Source organism: Falco naumanni, chromosome 20 (assembly GCF_017639655.2).
Source record: "Falco naumanni isolate bFalNau1 chromosome 20, bFalNau1.pat, whole genome shotgun sequence".
Lineage (NCBI taxonomy): Eukaryota > Metazoa > Chordata > Aves > Falconiformes > Falconidae > Falco > Falco naumanni.
Window position 1 is genome coordinate 1,623,892 of NC_054073.1, and position 23,208 is coordinate 1,647,099.

General features: G+C 56.5%; 2 protein-coding genes across 6 annotated transcripts; one reads left to right on the top strand and one right to left on the bottom strand.

Moving 5' to 3' along the window:
• The first annotated feature begins 151 nt into the window (after positions 1-151).
• NUDT17 (nudix hydrolase 17) lies at positions 152-2,903 on the top strand. Of its 2 annotated transcripts, XM_040618830.1 has the most exons (8): positions 152-247; positions 557-679; positions 759-942; positions 1,021-1,046; positions 1,127-1,219; positions 1,371-1,469; positions 1,543-1,679; positions 1,762-2,903. In XM_040618830.1, exons 1-8 carry the CDS (start codon positions 164-166, stop codon positions 1,937-1,939), a joined length of 924 nt encoding a protein of 307 aa, XP_040474764.1. In that variant the 5' UTR covers positions 152-163; the 3' UTR covers positions 1,940-2,903. The 2 variants fall into 2 exon arrangements, with proteins under 2 accessions (XP_040474764.1, XP_040474763.1); XM_040618829.1 differs by lacking the exon at positions 152-247 and having other exon boundaries at positions 415-679.
• On the bottom strand, positions 2,462-22,709 carry PIAS3 (protein inhibitor of activated STAT 3). 4 transcript variants are annotated; one of them, XM_040618552.1, is made up of 16 exons: positions 22,595-22,614; positions 21,016-21,073; positions 19,723-20,149; positions 17,218-17,683; positions 13,411-13,495; positions 12,615-12,665; positions 10,230-10,320; positions 8,614-8,748; positions 8,337-8,442; positions 7,668-7,741; positions 6,996-7,156; positions 6,394-6,530; positions 5,774-5,945; positions 5,233-5,366; positions 4,400-4,437; positions 2,462-3,866 (listed from the first exon to the last, which is right to left on the bottom strand). In XM_040618552.1, exons 3-16 carry the CDS (start codon positions 19,780-19,782, stop codon positions 3,597-3,599), a joined length of 1,980 nt encoding a protein of 659 aa, XP_040474486.1. In that variant the 5' UTR covers positions 19,783-20,149; positions 21,016-21,073; positions 22,595-22,614; the 3' UTR covers positions 2,462-3,596. The 4 variants fall into 4 exon arrangements, with proteins under 4 accessions (XP_040474486.1, XP_040474487.1, XP_040474489.1 ...); XM_040618554.1 differs by having other exon boundaries at positions 3,751-4,153; positions 5,233-5,368; positions 5,773-5,945; XM_040618553.1 differs by lacking the exon at positions 19,723-20,149 and having other exon boundaries at positions 5,233-5,368; positions 5,773-5,945; positions 22,595-22,707.
• Between the last annotated feature and the right edge of the window lie 499 nt (positions 22,710-23,208).

The following is a 23,208-nucleotide window of genomic DNA, read 5'->3' on the forward strand; positions in this document are numbered from 1 at the left end:
GGGTGCGGTGGTGGTCGCGGGGGGGGGTTGGTCGGTCGGTGCGTGTAGGCGCCGCTGTGCGCGCTGTCGCCGGCAGGGGGCGCCCCCCACTTCCGCGACGAAGCCACGCCCCCAGTGGGGCCACACCCCCCGCCCCGTGGGGCCACGCCCCTCCGGAGCGCCCATGGCGGGGCTGGCGCGCGTGCTGGTGCACGTGCGGCGGGGCGGGGCGGGGCGCGGCGCAGGGCGGCCCGCGGCCTTCGGGCAGGTACCGGGGGCAAAGGGGGGGCGGGGGGGGGGGGGCAGTGAGGGGGGCGCGCTGGGCGTGCAAAGCCTGCACCGGGCGGGAGGGGCACAGCAGGGGGGTGACTGTGCAAGGGGGGGCACAGCAGGGGGTGAGCGTGCAAGGGGGGTGCAAGAGTGCACAGACACCTGGGGGTGGGGGTTGTGCACACACCTGGCTGCTGCCGCAGGGGGCTCCTGTGCCATGCTGGTGGCCATCGCGGTGCCACGGTACTGGCCATCGCGGTGGCCATCGCGGTGCCACGGCACAGGCCACGCCCCCCCCCCCCCCCAGAGCGTCACCGGCACCTTCTGCGCCGCACACGAGGACGCGGCTGTGGTGACCTGCGGGCTGGATGGCGGCCGCTTCCTCATCTCCGACGTGGCCTTCCCCGGCTCCACCACCACCCTCCTCAAGGTGGGTGAGGGGCCAGCGCACCCCTGGGTGCCCCCCCCCACAGTGCCCCCCCCCCTCCTCTCACACGTCTCCCCCGCAGAGACCCTCCTTCTGCCCCGCCAAGTGCCTGGGGCAGCGGCCGGAGCTGACCCCCCCCGCCGAGCTGCGGGGCCGGGGGGTGGCCGCGGGGGTGGCGGTGCTGCTGCAGGCCAGCACCGGCCGCATCCTGCTCACGCGCCGCGCCAGCACCCTCAGCATCTTCCCCAACGTCTGGGTGCCGCCCGGTGAGTCCAGCCGCAGCGGGGGGGGAGGGGGGGGCAATCGCTTTGGGGTGCCCCTAACCCTCTGTCCCCTCCTCGCAGGTGGGCACGTGGAGCCGGATGAGGAGGTGAGGGGACAGGGAGGAGGGGGTGTTGGGGGGCTGGTGCACTCTGACCTACCCCCCCCCCCATCTCTCCTCGGCCGCAGCTGCTGGACGTGGGGCTGCGGGAGCTGGAGGAGGAGACGGGGCTGCGCCTGGACGCGGGGACCTTCTCCTGGAGGATGCTCGGCCTCTGGGAGGTAACACCCTGCTGGGCTGGGGGGCTCAGCACCGGCCCCCCGCCCCCATAGCACCCAGCACCCATGGGTGGGGGTGGCGGCACCTGGCTGACAGGTTCCCCACTCCCAACGGGACCGGCCCAGGGTCCCAGCACTGCTCATGTTCCCCCAGTCCATCTACCCGCCCATGCTGAGCCGGGGGCTGCCGCGCCGCCACCACATCGTCACCTACCTGCTGCTGCTCTCCGCCGAGCCCCACGAGCAGCTGGAGGTGAGCAGCACCCAACCGGGGGTGGGGGCTGGGGACCGCCGGGGGGCTCCGCGCCTGAGCCTCGGGGGTCCAGGCCAGGATGCGGCCCAGCGAGAGTGAGGTGAGCGCCTACGCCTGGCTGGAGCCCCCCATCCTAGAGGCCATCGCAGCCACCGAGGACGGAGCAGACAGCGTGGGAAGCGTCCCCGACACGCTGCCGGCCACCGTCAGGTGAGGACACACCCAGGGGGCTGCGAGAAACGGGGCGCAGAGACCCCCAGACCCCTTGTCCCTACCGCCTTCCTTCCCTCAGCATCACGGAGCTGCGTGATGGCAGTGCCCGCAGCACCCAGCTCCCCACCGCCACGCTCCTGCGCGTGGCCCCAGCCCACGGGGAGGACGTGGAGCGCGTCAGCACCGGCACCAAGTTCGCTCTTCAGCGCTGGCTGGAGCCCCCGGGCCCAAGGGCAGTGCCACACCACAGGGAATAAAGTCACTGCCCACGGGGACTGGAGTCCGTGTGGGAGGGGGATGGGGAAGCGAGGGGGGGGAGTGGGATGGGTGGGCACGGCCCCCGCTGCCAGCCCCGGGGAGGGTGAGGAGGGGGCAGGATGGGCGCTGAGCAGGGCACGTGCCCCAGCCAAGCTCACGCGGTGCTGGGTCCATAAAAGGGGGCGGCAGCCTGGCAGTACCCAGAGCGGAGCCGCCGCGCTTGCCGGGGGAGCGGGGTCCCACGGTGGCCGCATCCTGCTGCTCCAAGAGGGGGCTGGGCTCCAGGGAGAGCAGAGCAGAGTTAGGGGAGGGGGCTGACCTGAGCAGGGGGCTGACCTGAGCAGGTGGCGTTGGGAACCCCCCTCCCCGTGGGGGATTTCAGAAATGCCGATGTTCCGAAACGCCAAGATCCCCCTCAGGGGTGGCGGAGCCGGTGGGGGGGCACCAGGCTGAGGTCCCCGCGCCCCCTCGTCCCCCCAGCTCCTCGCACCAGGGGTCCGGGCGGCGATTTAACCCAGCTCAAGGATTTAACACTTTTATTGCATTGAAATACTCACCGCGCGTACGATACAAGAAATAAATCGTCCAAGCAGGATGCTGTGCGCTGCTCCCCCGGCCCGGGCACCGCATTGAATTCCAGGGAAGGAGCAGTTATAAAAAAAAAAAAAAAAAAAAAGTGCTAAAAAAAAATTGCTACATGTGATACCTCGCGCTGCACCACCAGAATTGAGAGACGAGGTCGGCCACGGGGAGCAAGCCCAAGCAGTGGGTATATCGCTGTAGAGGTTACAAACCAAGATACACATTTAAATACATAAATAATTTGTGCAGCGGATGATGCGTCGTCACCTCTGGACGCAACCTTCATTTAGTCCTCGCGTAGGTACAGGAACGGGGAGCTCTTTGGAGTTTTGTATGTACAAAAGCTGCAACTGAAAATATAGATCATCTATTTGTTCTCTGTACAGGTCTGGCTGGGAATATTTAAAAGGGGGAAAAATTAGTTTGTTTTTTTTTTTTTTTTCCTTTAAATACACTGTAATTACAACTGTGACAGCACTAAAGGGGCGGGTGGGAGGGAGGCAGCAGCGTGGTCAGGGCACCCGCCGCGCCTCCCTCCCGGGTTGCTCGTCCCTGCTCATCCCCCTGCCGCCGCCTCCCATTAAAAATGAGGAATAATTTCCAGTCGGGGCTCGGGAGGCAGCACCAGCCTCGCTCAGGGTCCCCAGGGGGGCGGGGGGGGGTGCAGGACGGGCTGCCCTGGGGAAGCGGGAGCTGCTCCTGCGGCAGAATTCTCCTCCTCAGCTCTTGGACCGCTGGAGCAGAACCCTAACGAATAGTTTAAAGGTACTTCTTTAAAAGTCAGGGGGTATGGCTGACCCTCGGAGACGGGCACTCGCCAGCCGACATCCCACCGAGCTCGGGAGCGTGCTGTGCGCACAGCTACGGCCGTGGGACGCATCCTTCCTACCGCGGAAGGACTGGAAACCGCCGGCACAAGGCCTGGGGGCACTGGTGACAGCGGCGGGGGGGGGGGTCACCCGAAGGGTTCCTGGTCGGATCCTTCCAGCCCCGGACAGGGAACCATTCCCGAAGGCTGGAAAAGCGCCCTGGGCTCCCGCCCTGGCAGAGGGAGGAACAGCCACCGGCGTGGCCTCAGTCCAGGGAAATGATGTCTGGCCTGCAGCCCGGGAGCGCCGCGCCGCTACTTATCGTCCCATTGTGCCCGTGGCTCTCCCGCAGCGCGCTGGTGGAGACGATGCTGCTGATGCGGCCGCCGGCCGGGCTGACCGCGCCGTGGGAGCCTGCCATCACGGGGGCCAGGGGGCTCATGTTTATGAAGTGGCCAGACGTGCCTCTGTACTGGAAGAAATGGCCGAGCGCATCCTGCTCATCCAGGGAGGTGATCACGGAAGGGCTGTAGTGCTGCCGAGCAAAGGAACAAACAGCATCGGCTCGCGGCATCCCCAAAAACCTCCGGCCCCGGCGCCCCAGGCAGCCCTTCGGACAGGGCACGCGCCCACGGGGAGGACAGGTCGCGCCGGGATCGCTCCTGCAGCTCCCCACGACATGTACCAGATTCCCAGGATCGCCCCTGAACCGTCAGCACAAGGTGGGCTCGAGGGGAGGGCGGCAGCAGCGGGGGGCAAAGCCCAGCAGCGAGAAAGAAGCGGGAGCCGTGGCCCAGCAAGGCAGGCTCAGGGGAGCGGCTACTGCGGAAGAAGAGAGGGGCGCAACGTGTCTCCCCGCGGTGTCGGGTGCTGCCCGCGGAACCGCAGAGCTGGCACCCTCCCTGCCTCCTACACCGCCCTCACAGAGGAAGAGGATGGAGGAGGAAGGAGGAAGGTTGGAGGAGTGAAGAGGGATGTGTTTGCCGGTCTGCAGATATGGCAAGGAGAAAAGAAAAACAAAAGCAAAAACAAACAAACAAACAAACAAACGCCGAGCCCTAAGCTTACCTGATTTTCACTTTGGAGGAAGGAAAACAAATCCAGACCTAAAAAAAATAAAAAGAGGAAAAATAAAAAGGGGAAAAACAAATCTCTTGATGGTAAACAAACTTCTGGCAGGAAGGGGAGCCCAACGGTGCTACCACACTGACCCAAGTACTAGATATCACGACACCGTCGGCCCCAGCTCCGACCCAGCGCGTGGCCTCAGCGATGGAACCGCCCAGGGCGAATGAAATGTCACTTCTCCGGAGCTGTCGCGGCGCCTGGCACCGCAGCCCGGTTCCAGCGGAGCTCAGCAGACCCGCAGAGGGCTGCACCAGCACAGCCCCGGGGGGCTGGCGACACCGAACCACGCTGCAAAAAGGGTCTTGACCAGAGCCTTGACCTGAGCCTGCTTCCCTCTGCGCCACCGGGCACGGCCAGGTCCCCCAAAGGGAAGCCACAGCGCGAGACCTTGGTGGCCCTGGGACCCACCAACAGCCAAAACCTGGCTCCTTCCTGCCCCCCGGCTCCGAAAAACCAGATTTCAAGCTGTTCTGCAGGTGACTATCTCACTGCAGGCCCCTCGAGCAGTCTCTCGGGGGCCCTGCCCCAGGAACGAGGGACTCTAGAAGTTTCCTTCCCTCGTGTCAGGCCAGTGAACTCTTGTTGCTCGGGAATACGGGCTCTGGTCTGCAGGAGCTGCCAGGGCAGGACAGGGCAGCGCGTGAGCGACCCAAAGGCCTCCAAAGCTCGGCCGAAGAGGGACCAGGGCGCCGGGCGTTACGGCCAGCTCCTTAGTCTGGTAAACTGGTACAGCTGGGCGTACTGGTAACTGCTGCCCGGGGCTTTGCTCTTACCTTGAAGCTCTGAGGGCACCTGGTAGGAAGGATGGTAGTCGGGAATGGGGAGGCTGGAGAGATACTCGCTGCCGAGAGCTGCCGTGGGAGGACTCCGCAGGACGGAAGATGGCGGGTGGTCGACACTTAACACCCTGGGACAGAACACAGGCACCATGAGCATTCGACAAAAGCAGAACAGCGCCCGAGGGGAAAACTCCATCACTGATCAGAAAAAACAGGGGGTCAGGAAAAATAAAAAAAGGAACCCCCCCCCAATGCTACCACACGTACAGCAAAGACAAGCCCCCCCCGTCCTCCCCCGTGCCGGGGCAGCAAGGTGAGGTGACCGGCCAAGCAGCAGCAGCGCTTCCCATCCCAGAGCTCGGATCCAGTTACTGCGACGGGAAGGAAGCAAGCCGACGGGAAGGAAGCAAGCCGACGGGAAGGAAGCAAGCCGACGGGAAGGAAGCAAGCCGACGGGAAGGAAGCAAGCCGACGGGAAGGAAGCCGAGCCAGCCGAAGCCCAGTGGAGCAGGGGGTCCGGTCCCTGCTGCCTTACCCCTTGGGCCTGGCCGCGGGCGGCAGAGCCACACTGGGGAGCGGGCACGGCTTCTTGGCAGGCGGCTCCTCCTCATCCGACGAGCTGTCCAGGGTGAGATCAATAACCTCCACCGGTTTTTTGCCCTCTGACAAGCTCCTGCCCTCGGAGCTGACGGTGTAGAGGGAGGTGGCTGCAGAGAAAAAGCCAGCAACCGGCTTCAGCTGCTGAAGCGGAGGCGAGCAAAACACCGCCGCCTCTACAAGCACTACAACCCCGTGAGACACTCGGGACTTCCAAACGGCTCGTGGCAAATCCACACCCCATCCCAGAGCAGAAGCATCATCCCCACGCTCGCAGCCGGGTCTCCCAGCCCACCTGGAATTGTTGCTGCAGTTTCGAGAGGGACCTGCACTTTTTTCTTGTTTTTCCTAGCACTTACTCCACAGGACCGTGCTAAGTGCCCATCACGCTCCCAGTATTGCAGCGTGATCCCAAATACCAGCTCCCAGACGGGATCCGAAACGCTCCCAGTGTTGTGTTGTCAATGTAAAAATTGTAAGTGTATATGTTGCTTTGGAAAAAAAAAAACCCCAAAACCCACCAAAAAAACCCCCAGTGGGTGACCAAAGCTCCCATACCCTCGATCCCACTGAACGCAGCCGTCTGGCACACCTCCTGGTTCTCCTTCTTGGGCTTCATGGGACACCAGGAGCCGTCCTCCATGAACTGGATCTCATCGCAGTCGGTGCAGGAGTTCAGGATCTCCATGAACAAGCTGTCGGAAGAGAGCAGAAGCTGGGGAGAGCAAACCCCTGCAGGGACTCCCGTACGAATACACGCACGTGGGCCGGCACACGCGACACGGGACTGACGGTCCTGAGGAGATGGGTACCAGGGGTACGAGGAATTGCTGTTCTAAAACCTGTGCCAGCGTCACCTGCGAGTTCAGTTCGATGACGGGCTGTTGGGCGTACACAGGGGGGCTCTGTTCAAACCCTGGTGAGCAGGTTCCCTCGCTACTGCCTCTGCAGAGGCTGCCAGCAAGGAAGCCAAGATTTTGACAGAGGCTTCTTGTTCTTTGGGAGAAATCTCTCCAGATTGGCATCAAAGCAGTTCAGGGAGCGAACAATCAGATTTTTAAGTTATTCAGGGCTGTAACTTGCCTATATCTGCTAGCATCAGAGGATAAGGGAAGTATTATCCAGGCTAAAAGGCCGCGTAAGAAGCCTGTTCAGCTCACCCGTCGATTATCAGGCTGTCGTACGGGGCTTTCCTGTCACACACGGGACAAGTCCACGTGGGTTTCTTCTCATTCATTTGAAGGTAGAGCGCTGCGTCGAAGCACTGGAGGTGGGTGCACGTGATGGCTCGGCAGGGCACAATCAGCCTCATCTTCCCCAGCTGGGGGCAAGGGAGAAGAAACGAAGTTGGGTTTGTACAAGCCGCCTCTTGTGGTGCCGGGTAAAGCCAGCGGTGTTAGCCCCGTGCATTCCCTTCTCTCCCCTGCCCAGCTCTCTAGCACGTTCAACAAGAGGCAAAAGGAAACAGCAACAAAGAATTACCACACAAAAAGAAAACAAGCTTTCCCGAGGGCATTTTTGCCTTTTGGTTGTGTTTTTAAGCTCGCTTCCACCTCGAACGCATGCTAACAGCCATGGTGAAACACAAGGAGCGGGTCAACAGAAGACATTTTTTGGCTAGGCAGTTCGGGCCAACCACCGCGGCGATTTTTGTAACGCACCAAAGCGAGCGGCTCTGCTTTTATTTAGAACCCAAAGCTGATTTCTCAACACAAGCAGGGCTGCAGCAGCATTAGCTCTTGTCGCACTCCAAAGCGCTCAACCGCAATGGGAAGGTAAAGCAGGAAGCAGAGGCCTGTCCCAGAAAAATGAATGAAAATATAGGAACCTACTGGACACATCAGGGAAACGCGTAAGCTCGTTGTAGCTATCTCGCTGTCGGGATCAGCTGTTAGTTTTTCTTTGACTGAAAGAAGAGGAGGAGAAAAAAAAAGGTCTCCTGTCAACACCCTCCTCCTTTTACACGCAGAAATATGCACAGACATGATTTATAGCTTGCACCACGACACTTACTATCCCAATTACAGGCAGGTAACGCTTACGGCAGCAGACATTATCACTATTTACGAGGTTAACAGCTCCAGCAAGTCGCCTTGGCCACACCATACGTGCAGCACCAAGAGACACCCCTGATTTAAAGACTTTACAGCCTGTCTGTAAAACAACAGCACGGGGGAAACGGGTGGTCACGGGGAAACAGCGTGCAACCGAAGCGGCAACAGCGTCGCTCCCACTGCTGCTCATGGAACAAACGCTCCAGTAATATCACAGCGGGGTACGGGCAGCGACCTGGGGAACAGTTTGATTCAGAGCCTTGTCAGACGGCATCGCTGGGAAACAATCCGTCAGCCGGGGTCCTTCCCGTCCCGTCAGGTGCTCACCAACGGGCCAGGGGGAGAGGGGCGCACAGGAGGAGCCGCGCTGCCCTCGCGCACTAATTCAGACCTGCTCCATCTCCCCAGACGCGGCACAGGACCAGCTCAGAGCTACGAGACACTTACTCAGGGCTCGGGAATGGTCCGGATTTCGGATGCCCTTGGCTCTCAGCTTCTGTAGCAGTGTTACCGACGTCAGCTGCTTCACCAGGTACACCGACAGGGAGTAGTTCTGTTGAAAAGAAGTTGGCACTGCTCAGACCCAGCAAATCCCAGCGGCAAGGAGGGCTCTCCCCTCCGCACAGCTCGGCGCCCTCAGTTCTGCCCTGCAGACCCGAGGCTGCCAACGAGCCGGTGGCGAAGGAACAGCAGCAAACGGGGAAACAACTTCCACCTCCCTCACCCTGCCAAACTCCGAGGACCAGTTCACGACGATCGTGTTCGGGACGGTGGCTGAAAGCCGCGCCAACGGAGTGATGTTGACGGGGCGGCTGGGTCGTTTCGGCTCTGCGCCGTTCTTTGTGGGCGGGAGATAACCCTGCACAGAAAGAAAGATTACCTGGCATAAAAGAAATTCTCTCTGAGGCATAAGGCCACGTACAAAAATCTACAAACCCCATTTCTTCACGGTTACCTTCTGCAGACATTTCCCGTCACACCTCAGAGCTCACATGAGAATTTCTCTACGAATCTCAAAGCGGCACGCTGCTGCTCCTCAGCGTCAAGAAGTTAAGACTAAAGGGTGCCCCTAATATCCTTACGCTGACGAGCACACTCGGGGATCCATCCCATCGTTTAGCTGAACCTCTCTGCACAGAGAGCTGTCAGTCCGGGATGTGTTGCACGCACAAATGGCATTGAATTAAAAACCAAATCCCACCCAGTTCAGCGAGCCTGGGAAGCTGAAAAATTACCTCCTGTGACAAAGCTCATGTTCATCTCATTTTTTGCTTCATTATATCCACATTCCAACTTGATTAGAAACCCATCCCGTTACTCAGCCCAAGAGTGCTTTTCCTGTAATTCCGGGAGATTTACACCACCCCTTTTTCATCGCTCTGTTAGAGCGGGCAGCTTGAGACTGATTCAGCAGCCACCCCGCCACAGTTTAAGCAGAAGTAAACCCCAAAAAACGTTTCCCGTTGAGCTGCTGTGCTGCGAACAGCTTCTCAGCTGCGGATGACTCATCCAACTGAAGGCAAGAAACCTTATCCGCGAGCAGAAGCTGGGGGGAACCCTGCAGCCATCTTGCATCTCACATGCGCTTCCCTCTTGCCACCCCACAGGGCCAGAAACGGCCTCTTTTTTAAATTTTTTATTTATTTATTTATTAAAGCAGGTTACTAATCATCTGGGCCATAAACCAGACAGAATATCTGAGGCACAAACTGAATAATGGCTAAAAATATTAAGGGAGCGATTCAGGCAGAGGGTTAGCTGTTCTGCAGGTTTGATTGCCAGCGGTGCCAGCGACAGCAGAGCAAAGCCAGCGTGGGACAGCTGACAGGGAACCGGCCCGACTGCCAAACCTCGGGTACCTTTCCTAGGTGCGACACGGAATCGCATCCCTTTTTGGGCTGTAAACTGAGGCGAGCGCCACTTCTGATTCTATTTTTACACATAACCCAGCCCAAAGGACCCCAGCTTTGACTGGAGCATCCAGGTCTCTCCTGCAACGCCGTAAAGTAAAGGCAGTGCCATTATTCCGTTAATCTCAGATTTTTATTGATAAGCTTCTCATGAAAAATGAGACTGAATCTGCTCGTTACAAAATAATAAATAAATCGGGCCCAAAGCTTGCATATTCTTACTTCAGGGCCACGCTCCTTGAAGCAAAAAGCAGCTTTCATCACCAATCCACAGCCCTGTCACACGAAATCAGTTTTGCACTAACCACACCATTCTTCAGTCTTTAATCTCCGGAAAAATACATTCCCACTGCACTCACTGGGAGCTGCAGCTGTGCAAAAGGCCGGACTTCAGTCTACAACATATTAAGAAGAAATAAGATTTACTCACAGGCAGGGGACAGAGTTTTCCATTGACCTTGACAAATAAATTAGGAGGGAAGTAATCTTCTTGGGGACAGCTGGTTTCACACAAGCAAAACCTAAGAAGCAGGAGGGAGAAACTGGCAAGTGAGTGGTGACACTCGCAAGAACCGGCAGCCAAACTTCCCTTGAAAAAGGGAAAAACATTTTCCAAGCAGAACAGATCAATGGCTGGAAAACACAGAAGCAGATGAAGAGCCCTACAGGCGTTTCAAACCCTACCTGCGGCAAAAGCGAGACGAGAACCAAGACAGAAAAACGCCAGCGGTTTCAAACGACGGCTAACGTGCGTGCTGCGGCTCGTTTTCTTCAGCCCGGGTGACAACCTAAGCTACCCAGAACCGCGGTTCCAAAGGCGAAGTGTCTTTCTCCAGCCTTAACCTCATTCCCAGAGTGCCACAAACCGAGCTCCGGGTTCGAGCGCTGCGGGCAGCTAACCCGGGTGCCGTTCAGGACCCGCTCCGGCCACCCCGATACAATTCCCACAGCAGCAGCGTCGCGGTGGATGGCTTAACCCAGCTTTGGGTGCAGATTCTGCAGCCCTCCGAGATGGAAGGAACTACATCAAGTTACCCAAGAAAAGCATCCGAGGAAGTAAAAAGTTGCATTTGACCCAAAGCGCATCTCACAGCAGGCCTGGTTACTGCCTGGGCCAATCTCAAGGCTCATCTGCCACCACTTGACATCCCACCGTTGCCTTCCTCATCGTAAAGATGTCAGCACCAGCAACCCAGACCAGGCTCCGGATCAGACCCCAATCCCTTTGAGCAGGCGGCCGTGCGCTCTGTTTGCTCTCAAAGGAGGGTGCCCCGCCAGGGACGGCTCCCCACGCCGAAACTGCAGCCCTGCCGCGCAGCCGTGAGTCAGCCGGGACCTCGGCCGGCTTTTTGGAGCGATGAGATCAAGCCCTGGCACGTCACGCCGCTGCAGAGCCACACCACCAATGTTCTCAAAAAATAAACAGATCTGATCTTATTGTTCTTTAACCTGGCTCTGCTTGCCAAATAAAACAAAGAATAAAATTGAGAGTTAATCTTTTTCTTGCTTGGGAACATGAGTACACCATGTCTGCTGAAGCACATCAGCAGGAGAGAAGAGATGGTGTCACCACCATCTTTTAACTCTTGCGCTGAAGTTCACTGAACGAGGATTCGCTTCTCCAAGAGAAGGGATGGCCCCTGGACACCCCAGGAGACTCCTGAAAGCTTCCTGGAAAACACCGACGGGCTCTTTGGTAACCTCCGTTTCCTCCCCCACAGACAGCAAGGAGCAGATACGCTGAAACTGGTCCCTCAAACACACCGGCGGTGCCCCTGTGCTACAGCGAGACGTTCCCAGCATCCGCCTCCTGGTGCATCCCAGGGAACAGGCTGCCCGTACGCCTCACTCCACCAGCTCCGCGCGCGACAGCAGAACAGATGGACACAGCAGGAAAACTGCCACTGTAAAGCCCCAAATCAGACAGACACCGTCATGGAATCATAATTCATACAGAATGCCCTCCTGAAAACAGAGAGGCTCTTTTTTGAATTAAATCAAAAGTCTTCCGTTTCAAACAACCACTTCTCTTCAGGCTTCCAGGTACCAAAGCCCTAAACACCTCATCCCTTTTTTTCCTGCGAGTACAGCAGTGATCCTCTTGTCTCTTTGCTCTCTTGTTCAAACCCCTGATAATAAAATTTAACGTTCTGTAACGCTGCCCAGGGCTGAATGTTGGGCAAGAGCCTCCTCGGTTCCTATTCAGCACGGCAGGACAGTGTGGGTAGGCACTTAAATAACCACCCCAGCACTGACCGCGAGCAGCAGAGGGGAATTCACGAAGCACTTTCAAATATTTTTCTACTCACACTCTCCAACATGTCTTGCATTTTCACATGCATTAAAAAATGTTCAAATTTTAAGGTCACGTAGTTTTTGCGTCTTACTCCGCCTTTTGCAACGCATCTGCAAAAAGGCAAATAATTAAAACTGAGATGAGGAAGCAGCGAGCTCTCTGTAGGTGTAGCAAAATCTAATCTTTTTCAGTTTTGCACACTTCAAATGGAAAAAAAAACCCAACCATTTGTGAGGCCACATCACCTGTGCCAACAAAGCATCACCCGGAGAGAGAGCTCAGCCTCGCCGAGTTCAGAAGGACCCTCGCTGCTGCACAGCACCAGAGGTGCGCTCCCCTACAGAAACCCGCGCTCCGAGCGCAGCACCGAACGTTTAAAATCTTCCTCTGAGCAAATCGACATGCAATTTCAAAGCAAATCAAGTGCTCAAAGCATGAGTCATCAAAATCGAGGACAAATTAATACCAACGCACTAGCTCAGGGAACAGGACTTAATGCATTCATCAAAAAGACATTACCTTAATTGCACCTGTATAGTGTAATCACATTTGGCGCCCGGTAAGATATCTCTGCAACAGAAAAGAGGGTCTTAACACCGTCAGCAGCGCTTAAGAGGGAACTACAACAGCCTAACACTTTATTAAGCGGTATGGGTATCGATACATGGTAGTTGTGTTACGAACAAAACTAGTGCAGCTGAATTGGAAGAACAGGTCACACCTGTCTGGACTCGCGGGCAACACTCCCCCACAAGGACATAAAGCAAAAGCCCATCAAACAGGAGAGAGTGCAGTGGGAAAAGGGAGAAAATCAACCTCAAAGCTTCGTCCTGCTGCTGAGTTCTAAGAATAGAATGCCAGCGACAGGCTCGCCAAGGCAAACAAACGATGGTGTTTGCAGGCACAAGTGGAGGGCAGGCCTACGTTTTGGGATGAACTAGCAGGTTTTGTCCCAGTTGCTCTCTTTTCTTTCTTTCGTACAAGAATTCCGCTCCGCAGGCTTTTAGGCAGGTCCTCAATGGCTGTGAGCAGCACAGCATTGCTGACATCAAGGAACTCCCCTTTTTACACTCAACTTGGCATTTTATCCTAACGTACCACGCTGGAGCAGAGAACCACAAAATTGTTTCAAGTTCAGTCCTTCCTCCTACTCTTACTGCCCTGAGCTCCTCGCCTGCCGGGCTCACTCACCCAAACCCTGCCTGTTTTCCCTCCTGACTCCCCTTCCCGCTCCGCCAGGGAAGAACACGCAGCCACAGCCGGGAAGCAGCCACACGCGCCTGCACAGGACCCCGAAAGCCACCGCTCCGCTTACCGGGAGGTGAGGATCTGCTGAACTTGCTGGGGGGTCAGAGCAAAGGTGAAATGAGCTTCTTCAAACCGCTGACTGTTCGTTGAGGCTGAAGAAGATAATTTAAGACAAATTAAATCATTACCAAGTCATTCTTACCCTTGGAGGCACCAAGGCTCCTAATAAAGAAAAGGACAGCATCCGCAGAAAGCAATTAGTCATCAAAATTAACTGCCATTCCCACGCAGGGGCCCTCCAAGCCCCTGAGCACGTAACCAAGCTTCAGGTCTGTCTTTCAAGGTGGACGTTCCGTTTCTGTCGTTTTATTTACAAGGAGAACGGAGGGCTGGGATGTAAGGTGGCTCGCAGAGACAGCAAACCGTGAGGCCCTCGGGAAACCCACCCTCTCGCTCCCCGGAGTCTGCAGCAGCCTCCCGAGTCCAGCAAGAGCAGGCAGGCCGGGGAGAGCGAGAACAAACGTGGAGCTACGGGAACGCCAGAGGTCATCCACCGCCCTAGAAATTATAATAATTACTGTGGTTACGGAATAAATAGTTGATGAACAATCATCAGGCACTGCCAGATTCTCCTCAGGCACACGGACAGAGTCACGGTGTATTCAGAGAAAACCAGCCGTGCCCTGGATTAAGACTAAACACACGTCAAAAACCCACACCACGGGAGAAGCAAGGATTTCACGCTAGGGTTAGTGGCGAGCTCGGTGAAAACATTTGCTGCCAGATACATGTAAAAAGGAGCCAGGATTTCCCCCCCTCTCACCCTGACCTTAACCAAGTTACTTCTTCTTTCACGCCTGAGCTTCCCCCTCGGTAAAACTGGCAGGTCTCTGCCTCCCTCACAACAACCACCGTGAGCTATTTTATTAATATATTGCAAAGCACTGGTAGCCCAGAACGAAGGCCACCGATGTTGCAAGCCAACATTAAGCTGCAAAAAGCCGATTTGGCCTCTTTGCACTCATTTTTACACCCGCCAGGAGAGGTCCTGAGCAGCGGCAGCTCCCACCGGTGCTCTCTGGGACACGGAGCATCCCTGGGTCAAGAGAAAACGAAGCCAAGGATGTTACCACAGTGGCATGAGTTGGTGTAAATCCCACATTTTGGCCCTTTATTTATTTCAGGGAGTTTGGTAACGAGCTTGACCATCCAAGGCGACTACAGACCCGCAGAGGTTTGCTTCACCCTCTGCACCACCTGCCTCTGGAGAGGGGCACCCTTCTGCTGGCCTCCAAAAAGCAAATTCAAGCACGGATTCCTCAGCAGGGTGAGGGGTTTTGCTTCTCCAGCCTCCTGCAGCTGAGGAATGCCAGGAATGCAAGGCCCTGAGTTTCCTGGCAGATGACCTGCCAGATCTTCCCCAGCAGCAGCAACAGGCTGGCAGACCCGAGCAGAAAAATTCAGAGGAATTTTGACCATCTTGGGACTTTCTGAGCCTTTCACTCCGCGATGACAAAATCAGATCCCGATTCTGCTGCGAACCGAGCCGGTTTAAAGTTGTTGGGTGCCAAAGCAGCGCAAACTCCTACCTGCAGTTTCTCCTCTGCTGCCTCCAGTTACAACCAACTCCCATCTTACAACCAGTTTATGACCAGTGTTACTGCTTTGTCAGCAGCCTTCGTCCAGCCCAGAAACACCCACAGATGTCTCTGAGATAACACAGCTAAGAGCTTGGTACGGGATGGGGAGTGGGAAAGCCAAAGCCTGGATCTTCCTCGCTTGCAGCAGAGCATGGAGGGACCAGGAGGCGTCATCTTTAACCCCCCGTGTCACTGTCCTCACCCACCATCACCCTCTCCAGCCCTGTCTTCATTCTTCTTTCCCACACATTGCTTATTGCTGGCATCTTTCTGCTATCACGACCTTCATATCTGGATGCTCAGAACAAAACTGCCCCAGGCAACTAAAACAAAAGAATGGGAAGGGGACATTTCCGCAGCTCAAGGGAGGAGAAAGATGCAAACCACCAGAAGCCAAAAATAGAAGCAAAAGCCTGTAATCCCCCAGGAATTGCGTAAAAAAACCCACTCTTCCAAGTTCAAGCACCAGCACACAAGTACCAGAGTTTTATCAAGGGAGAGGAAAAAAAATATTCAAAATTCATTTCTTTTGCAAGGCGAGTATCCCATTTCAGGGAAGAGGCTTAACCACAGGTTGTCAGAGAGACTGGGCAAAGCCAAACCTAAGAAAAGGCAATTTTTAGCAAAACAGCAACAAAACCAAACCCCCCAAAAAGCGCAGGGGTTTTGGTTGCAGTACAGACACAACTTATCTCCTCCTTAGCAAACATTACTATGTTTATATGAAAGAAAAACAACCCCGAATCCAAGCGAAAACCATTTAAAAGGCCTAAGATGGGTGGATCTAGCCTGAAGAGGCCAGAAAGGCTCAAGCTAAAGTAAAAATACAACTTCTTCTAAAAACCAGAATAACCCTCCCTTCTTCGTGGGCTCCTGTCACCCCAGGTGCCGCAGCCCTTCCAAACCCACCAGCAATTACCGGGCTAACTGTACCTCTCCCCACCAGCATGTTAATTTCAACAAACACACAAATTCCCTGCAATTAGCCAAAACCCAGCATTTTCTTTTCCCCCTTTTACAAATGGGGAAGCACCGGCAGGCTCGGCCTCCGCATCGCGTCGAGAAACACCCTGTTTCTGTTCTTAAATAAGATCTTCGTTTACCTCCTGCCCCATGTCACATCAACACAAGAGCTGACCGCTTGTCATGTTTGCAGCCTTCAAGCATAAACCAGCTCCTTAATTTTATATATTGGAAGATTTTAAGACCACAGGTTTTGTTAATAATTAAGGCAGAATGAAGACTGAAAGGCGGCAGAGGATTTTGCTGGAGGTTGTAACACTGATTCTTTGCAAAAATAATAAACCACTTTTCATAATTAATTCTCCTGGCATTCACCGATTTGAGCCCACACCAGCTGAACCAAGTTTTTACTCTCTTGGGATCAGGACCCAAATGCTAACAGGGCAGAGGAAGCTTCACAGTTCAGAAGGTAAAGAAAACTCTCAGGTGAGAGCAGTAAATAATCCAAAACCGATATAAACTTAACAGAAAAGGCGTCAGCTGGGAAAGAAACAGCCTTTTTCACGCACACAGATTTGGTACGAGACCGACAAGCAAGTAAAAGCTTCCATTCCTGGCCAGCTGGGAACTGGGAATTATCCATTCAAACGACCCAAGGGCTGGAGCCCCTCTGCTGCGCGGCCAGGCTGGGGGCTCAGCCTGGAGAGGAGGGGGCTCCGGGGGGACCTTATCCCGGTCTTCCAGCGCTTCTCAGAAGGATGGGGACGGACTTTTCAGCAGCGTCTGCAGCGACAGGATGAAGGGGAGGTTCGAACTGAAAAGGGGAGATTCAGGCTGGGGGTGAAGAAGGAATTTGTTGCGCCGAGGGTGGTGGGACCCCGGCAGGGGCTGCCCGGAGAGGCGGTGGGTGCCCCGTCCCGGTGGGTACCCCGTCCCGGTGGGTGCCCCGTCCCTGGGGACACTCCAGTTCAAGCGGGACGGGGCTCTGAGCACCCGCTGTAGCGGGAGGTGTCCCAGCCCAGGGCAAGGGTGGCACTGGGTGGTCTTTAGGGTCCTTCCCCACCCAAACCATTCTACAACTCCATGAAATCCCACGTTCATCTGGGTACCGTCCTTCTGAGCCCGCACCGACGGAAAGCAGCCCAGCAGGCTCGCCCTACCGCTCCTCACGCCACCCCTGTTCTGCTGCACGGCCTCTAGCTCCAGTTCCTCCACCCCAGCAAACAAAAGGAGCCTCCAAAGAACTAGAGGATGAGCATTTTCAAACGTACCTAACGTGGTGGGTTTTATCAACTCATCATAAACGTCGTAGAAGGGCAGCCTCTTCATCTTGACATCGGGATGGACGGGATGGATGGGTGGTGATAAATGCTGAACGTCTGTCTCATGCTTGGGCCCCAGGGCGGGCACGGGAGGCAGCAGAGCCGCCGGCACGGCGGCAGCGGCAGAGCTGTGGTCATAGGGCAGGTGACACACCGTGCCCTGCGTCAGCGCGGTGGCCGAGGGCAGCTGTCCTGCCTGAATGTGGAGCATTGACAAGTCCGAAGGGGTTAAGATCTTCCTTGGGAACCGCCGCCGGTACAGTTCTTTAATTTTCATCTGGACAGCCGGGCTGCAGCCAGATTTCAGCAGCTGTAATGCCTTGGTGAGAAGTTCGTGCTTCCTTCCACTTTTGTTCCTTCCAGCAAAGCCCAAGAGAACTTGTAACTCCGATACCCTAAAGCTCATAACCATATGCTGCAAGAAAATAACACAACCACCATTACAACTGCCGTGCGAGCAGACCCAACCCAAAACCAAGCCACGGGTTCACTAAGGAAGATGGTGGGAGGCCTTGAAAGAGACACTGTCAAGTTTGAGGGTCCCCTTTGTCATCAGGAACTTGTAAATATGTAGCTTGGGTTTTAATTTTAGATACTTTGTTTGCATCCGGAAATGAAAAAAAAAAAAAAAAAAAAAAAAAAAAAAACCAAAAAACCAACTTCCTGAATCAGTGGATGTCCGAGCAGTTCCTGATACCCAAACGGCTGTTACATCACCTTCCCTTCGGATAAACACTGACAAGTCCTTGTAGGGTCAACAAGGACTTTTAAACTAAAGTTTTTCTACCTCTCCAGCTTTAAAGCTCTGACTTTAAACCCCCTTCGGGCTGGCTTAGAGAGGCCGAGCCCCAGCGTGACTGCAGGGGTCTGCAGCTGTTGCTTTTATCCTTTTCTTTCAAAAACCTACTTTGGGAATGCCCCGTTTCTCTAAGCAGACGCAGCAGACATCAACTCTGAAAACACACATCGGTCATTAACGAGAAAGGCTGCAATTAAGGAAAAATATACATCAGGCACCAAGTCTATACCTAGGCTGGCATCATTGAACAACCTGCCTCCCCAACAGTGACCTGCTGATTCTCACCACGAGCCCAACAAGCCCGACAGGGTTAAGCTGAAAGATGCTCCAAGAGGAAAAAACCCACAGAATTATTCCCATTTCACAGGAGGAAAAATAAAAAGGGTCTCAGAGACCTCTCCGCAGTCACACCAGGGAAGCTAGTAGCAGATCTAGAAACTCGGCTCCACCTCACACTCGTTCACAAAATCATCCTTCTCCCAAACTGGCAATATGATTTCAGAATTAGTCAAGCAGAAACACCCATGAGGTGACAGAGTGCTACGGAAGCACACGTACTTACGTCTGTATGTATATGTACATATTCTAGCACAATCTGTTCTTTCATGCAAGTAAAACAGGGTTAAACCTGGGATGGAGCAAATCCCAGCACTCTCCCTTTTAAATAAGAAAAGGCACACCTGAGTTTCACCACCACTCTGCATCTAGAAAGGCTTTTCTCTTTAAGCTCCCAAAATTCAGCAGTAGTAGAACTGCTCTCAGGTTAGTTACAACACTGTGGGGTTTAATTCCATGATTTCGGTTCCACGGAGGGGCTTCATCCAGCTGCAGCGGAGCACCAGGGGGAAAGGGAAAAGTTGGCTTCTGTCAGTTCAGAAATGCCAAAAACCTGCAATCTCTTCCATAAAAGAAATGCAAACTAAAAGCCGAAACTTCATCTGTTTAACAGGAGGCTTATTTTGCTTTCAAATCAATTCTGAAACCCAACGGAGTTGTTTTTCCTTCCAAAACAGCTGACAGGAACAGCTCGCCTTTACACCTTACAGCCCAAGTTCTTCAGAGTCACTTATAAACCGAATTAAGAGTGTCCCGAATTAAATGTGCCGAATTAAGAGGCACACCTCCCTAATCCACAGGTCAAGCTCAGGAGTCAATTGATTCTGGTCTACGCACTGAGAGGTCTGAAGGTGGTTTAGTTCGCTGCACTGGGATTATGTTACCCCTGCACCAAAAACGTGGCATCCCAAAAGGACAATGTGACAGATGTTCTGCTTTCCGGGGAGAAAAGGAAAAAAAAAAAAACTAAAGGGAAGTATTTGGTAAAGCTATCAAAGCCAGCTCTGCTGTTACAAAAAGTGCCATGTGGTCCCTGATGCAGAACAGACGCAGCGTCAGGGTAAGGTTTTGTGTAGAAAAAGCCCTGTAGGTCCTGTGGGTTTGGCTGTTACCTTTGCTGGGTGATACAGTCAAGAAAACAATGAATAACTTTTTCCCCCCTCCCTTTTTGGAGCCAGGAGAATTTTTTAGAAGCAGGAAAACTGTCATTTAAGAGGAAAAAGCTCGACCTGGGGTCTCTCAGCTTTGACAGTGCCCGATTTAAACACCTCCCAGAAAAGATACATTAGGGATGCACATTTATCAAATGTTCCTCTTACCAACTCCCCTCCCCTTCTGCCACAATCACTGCGAAGGAACCGACCTCTTCCCACATCCATTCCGCCTACAAATCCTCCAGAGTCCTTCAACCGGCAGGAGATTAGTGTAGCATGGCTCACCAGCACGAGATTCACATTTATCGTTAAAAAACACTCACACCCGTGACATAGGATGGCTGTGTCACCACCGCTGCAGCAGCTGTGGACTCTTATCTACAGCCGGAGCCTCTCCGATTACTGCTCAGAGTATCAAAGCAGCGGAAAAAACTCTCTTTGTTGCCATAAGAGAAGGCAATCGAGAGCTCTCAGAGGGCACCTGAGGCCTGGGGAGCGGCTGGATCCGCAGCAAGCTCGAGTCCCATCGTGCCGCTGTTGAACAAGGCACGTCCACAAACCTCTTCTCTTTCCAGGGGACCCACCGTCTGGTCTTTTAAATAAAGGAAAGCGTCTTAAGCCAAGTACGGGCTTTATAAGGAGAAATCATTTCATTTTCAACTAGCTCGCCTTGCTTTTAGAATGAGACACAGATGGTAAAAAGCTTAAACAAACTCCTGGTGAGGAAACCAGAAAGGGGGTTAGGGGAGATGGATGAGGGAAAGGGAACAAGAGATTCAAAACTAAAATGGAGAAGCCCCATATCACACCAAGCTCCACCGAAAGGGCTGGCACCCGGGGGGGGGGGGGCAAACCCCAGAGACGTGGACCGGCGCGCTAAGCTACACCTAGTCTGAACCCAGGACTCTGCCGGGGTTTATCCGCAGAGCAAACGGAGCAGAAAGGATTAGACGCTTCGGCATGGGCCGTGCTCAGCTTTACCGTTTGCTAAACTACAGCCCCAAATTGCAGGACTGCCAGAGCTCGACTTCTGCATGGTCCCGAGTCACCCAATTATAATCACCGGATCCAATTTCTCCACTAATATCGTTAATGTTTTGCTACTTGATAGGGCTCCCGTCGTAGTTGGGTTCGAGTTTTAGGGGAGGGAGAAAGATCACGCCATGAAGCCGTATCAAAAACTTGGATGGGGGCACTGCTGGAAAGATTATGGGCAAGTATTACTCCAGGGAATTATGTCCTTGCTGTGGCTGGCTGCCAAAAAGGTGCTGGTTCCCAAATGCCTTACTGTTCCCAGCACGGGGAAGGAAGGAGGCAGGACTCCGAGGCCCCTTCAGCCAGCTAAGACCTATATTCCAGCCTGTGGGGGGAAAAATATTAAATTGCCAACAAGGAGAGGGAGGAGAAAAAAAAAAAAAAAAAGAAAAAAAGAAAAAAATCAGCTTTGGAATTAGTTACCAGGGGCAATTTCATATTCCACAGTCTGGTGGGCAAAGGTGGTGACACACTCTGACTCCTGAAGAAACGAGAAAAAGAGAGTGGAGGGAGATGAAACCCCATCCAGCTGTGAGCACTGGTGCAGCACTACCATGTTACACGCTCTCTGCTCCCTCCGCCCGCCTGCCCCCCAAGCTGCCCCCCCTGCCTGCCCCCCGGCATCCTCCAGGGCTCCGGACCTGCCGGCTCTCGGTTCTCCCCTTCCTTCGGGTTTCTACTTCTCTTCTCCGCGGCTCTGCGCTTCCGAAGCCCCCCAGGGTCTCCGGGCTCCCTCCTCTCACGGAGGAGCCCACCGGGCTCACTGCCGCAGGCGACAGCTTCATCCACCGCTCCGTGCACCAAGGACCGGAGCCCGGCACCCCCCAACGGCCCCTGCGCCCCGGTGGTCCCTGCGCCTTCCCCCCACGGCTCAGCCCCCGAGCCAGGGCCCCCCGGCTCCTCTCAGCCCCCTGCGCACCCCACAGCGGCTGTCCCCCCCGCCCCCCTTCAGCCACCGCTGCCCCACAGAGCCCAAAGCCCTGGCTCTGCCGCCCCGCGGGTCTCCCTGTCTGTCTCCCAAACGCCCCCTGCCCCGCACCCCACCTTGGGCCCACTGCAGAGTCCCCCAGCCCCACACATCCCTGCAGCCGCCCCCATCCCTTCAGCCACAGGCTGCTGATCGCCAGCCCCACACAATCCCCCCCTCAGCCCAGTGGTGCCACTCGCCGTCCCCACAGCCCCCTCAGCCCCACACTGCCTGGGGCCCCTTCCCCACAGCCCCCTCAGCCCCACACTGCCTGGGGCCCCTTCCCCACAGCCCCCTCAGCCCCACACCGCCTGGCCCCTTCCCCACAGCCCCCTCAGCCCCACACCGCCTGGCCCCTTCCCCACAGCCCCCTCAGCCCCACACTGCCTGGGGCCCCTTCCCCACAGCCCCCTCAGCCCCACACTGCCTGGGGCCCCTTCCCCACAGCCCCCTCAGCCCCACACTGCCTGGGGCCCCTTCCCCACAGCCCCCTCAGCCCCACACCGCCTGGCCCCTTCCCCACAGCCCCCTCAGCCCCACACCGCCTGGCCCCTTCCCCACAGCCCCCTCAGCCCCACACTGCCTGGGGCCCCTTCCCCACAGCCCCCTCAGCTCCCCCAACCCCACACCGCCTGGCCCCTTCCCCACAGCCCCCTCAGCTCCCCCAACCCCACACCGCCTGGCCCCTTCCCCACAGCCCCTTCAGCTCCACAGGCCCCCTCAGCCCCACACCACCTGGCCCCTTCCCCACAGCCCCCTCAGCCCCACACCGCCTGGCCCCTTCCCCACCGCCCCCTCAGCCCCACACTGCCTGGGGCCCCTTCCCCACAGCCCCCTCAGCTCCCCCAACCCCACACCGCCTGGCCCCTTCCCCACAGCCCCCTCAGCTCCCCCAACCCCACACCACCTGGCCCCATCCCTACAGCCCCCTCAGCTCCCACAGCGCCACACCGACTCGCCCCAGCCCCCCGATGCCCACAGCCCCCAGCCCCGCGCTGCTCACTCCCCCCAGGCCGCCCCCAGCCCCCGCCGCACCTTCAGCTCCGCCGCCTCCGCCATCTTGGGACATGGCGGCCGCCGCGCAGGGGCCGAGGTAAAGTGCGCGCCCCGCGCGCGGGGCCGGCTGGGGGCGCGGCCCGGCCAGGGAGCGTCGCGCAACTCCACGCCCGCTGCCCCCTGCGCCCCGCCCGCTCCCTGAGCCCCGCCCGCTCCCTGCGCCCCGCCCGCCCCCTGCGCCCCGCCCGCTCCCTGAGCCCCGCCCGCCCCCTGAGCCCCGCCCGCTCCCTGCGCCCCGCCCGCTCCCTGCGCCCCGCCCGCCCCCTGCGCCCCGCCCGCCCCCTGAGCCCCGCCCGCCCCCTGAGCCCCGCCCGCCCCCTGAGCCCCGCCCGCCCCCTGAGCCCCGCCCGCCCCCTGAGCCCCGCCCGCCCCCTGAGCCCCGCCCGCCCCCTGAGCCCCGCCCGCTGGGACGGGAGGGGCGGGGCTGCGCGGGGGGCGGTGGGTGTCCTGGGTGCCCTGTGGGGCCGGGGTCCATGGGGAACTGGGCCAGTAACGGGGCTGGGGCTATGTGGAACTGGGCCAGTATGGGGCTTTATGGGGCGAGGGCTATAGGGAACTGGTCCAGTGTGGGGTTCCATGGGTCTGGGGCTGTG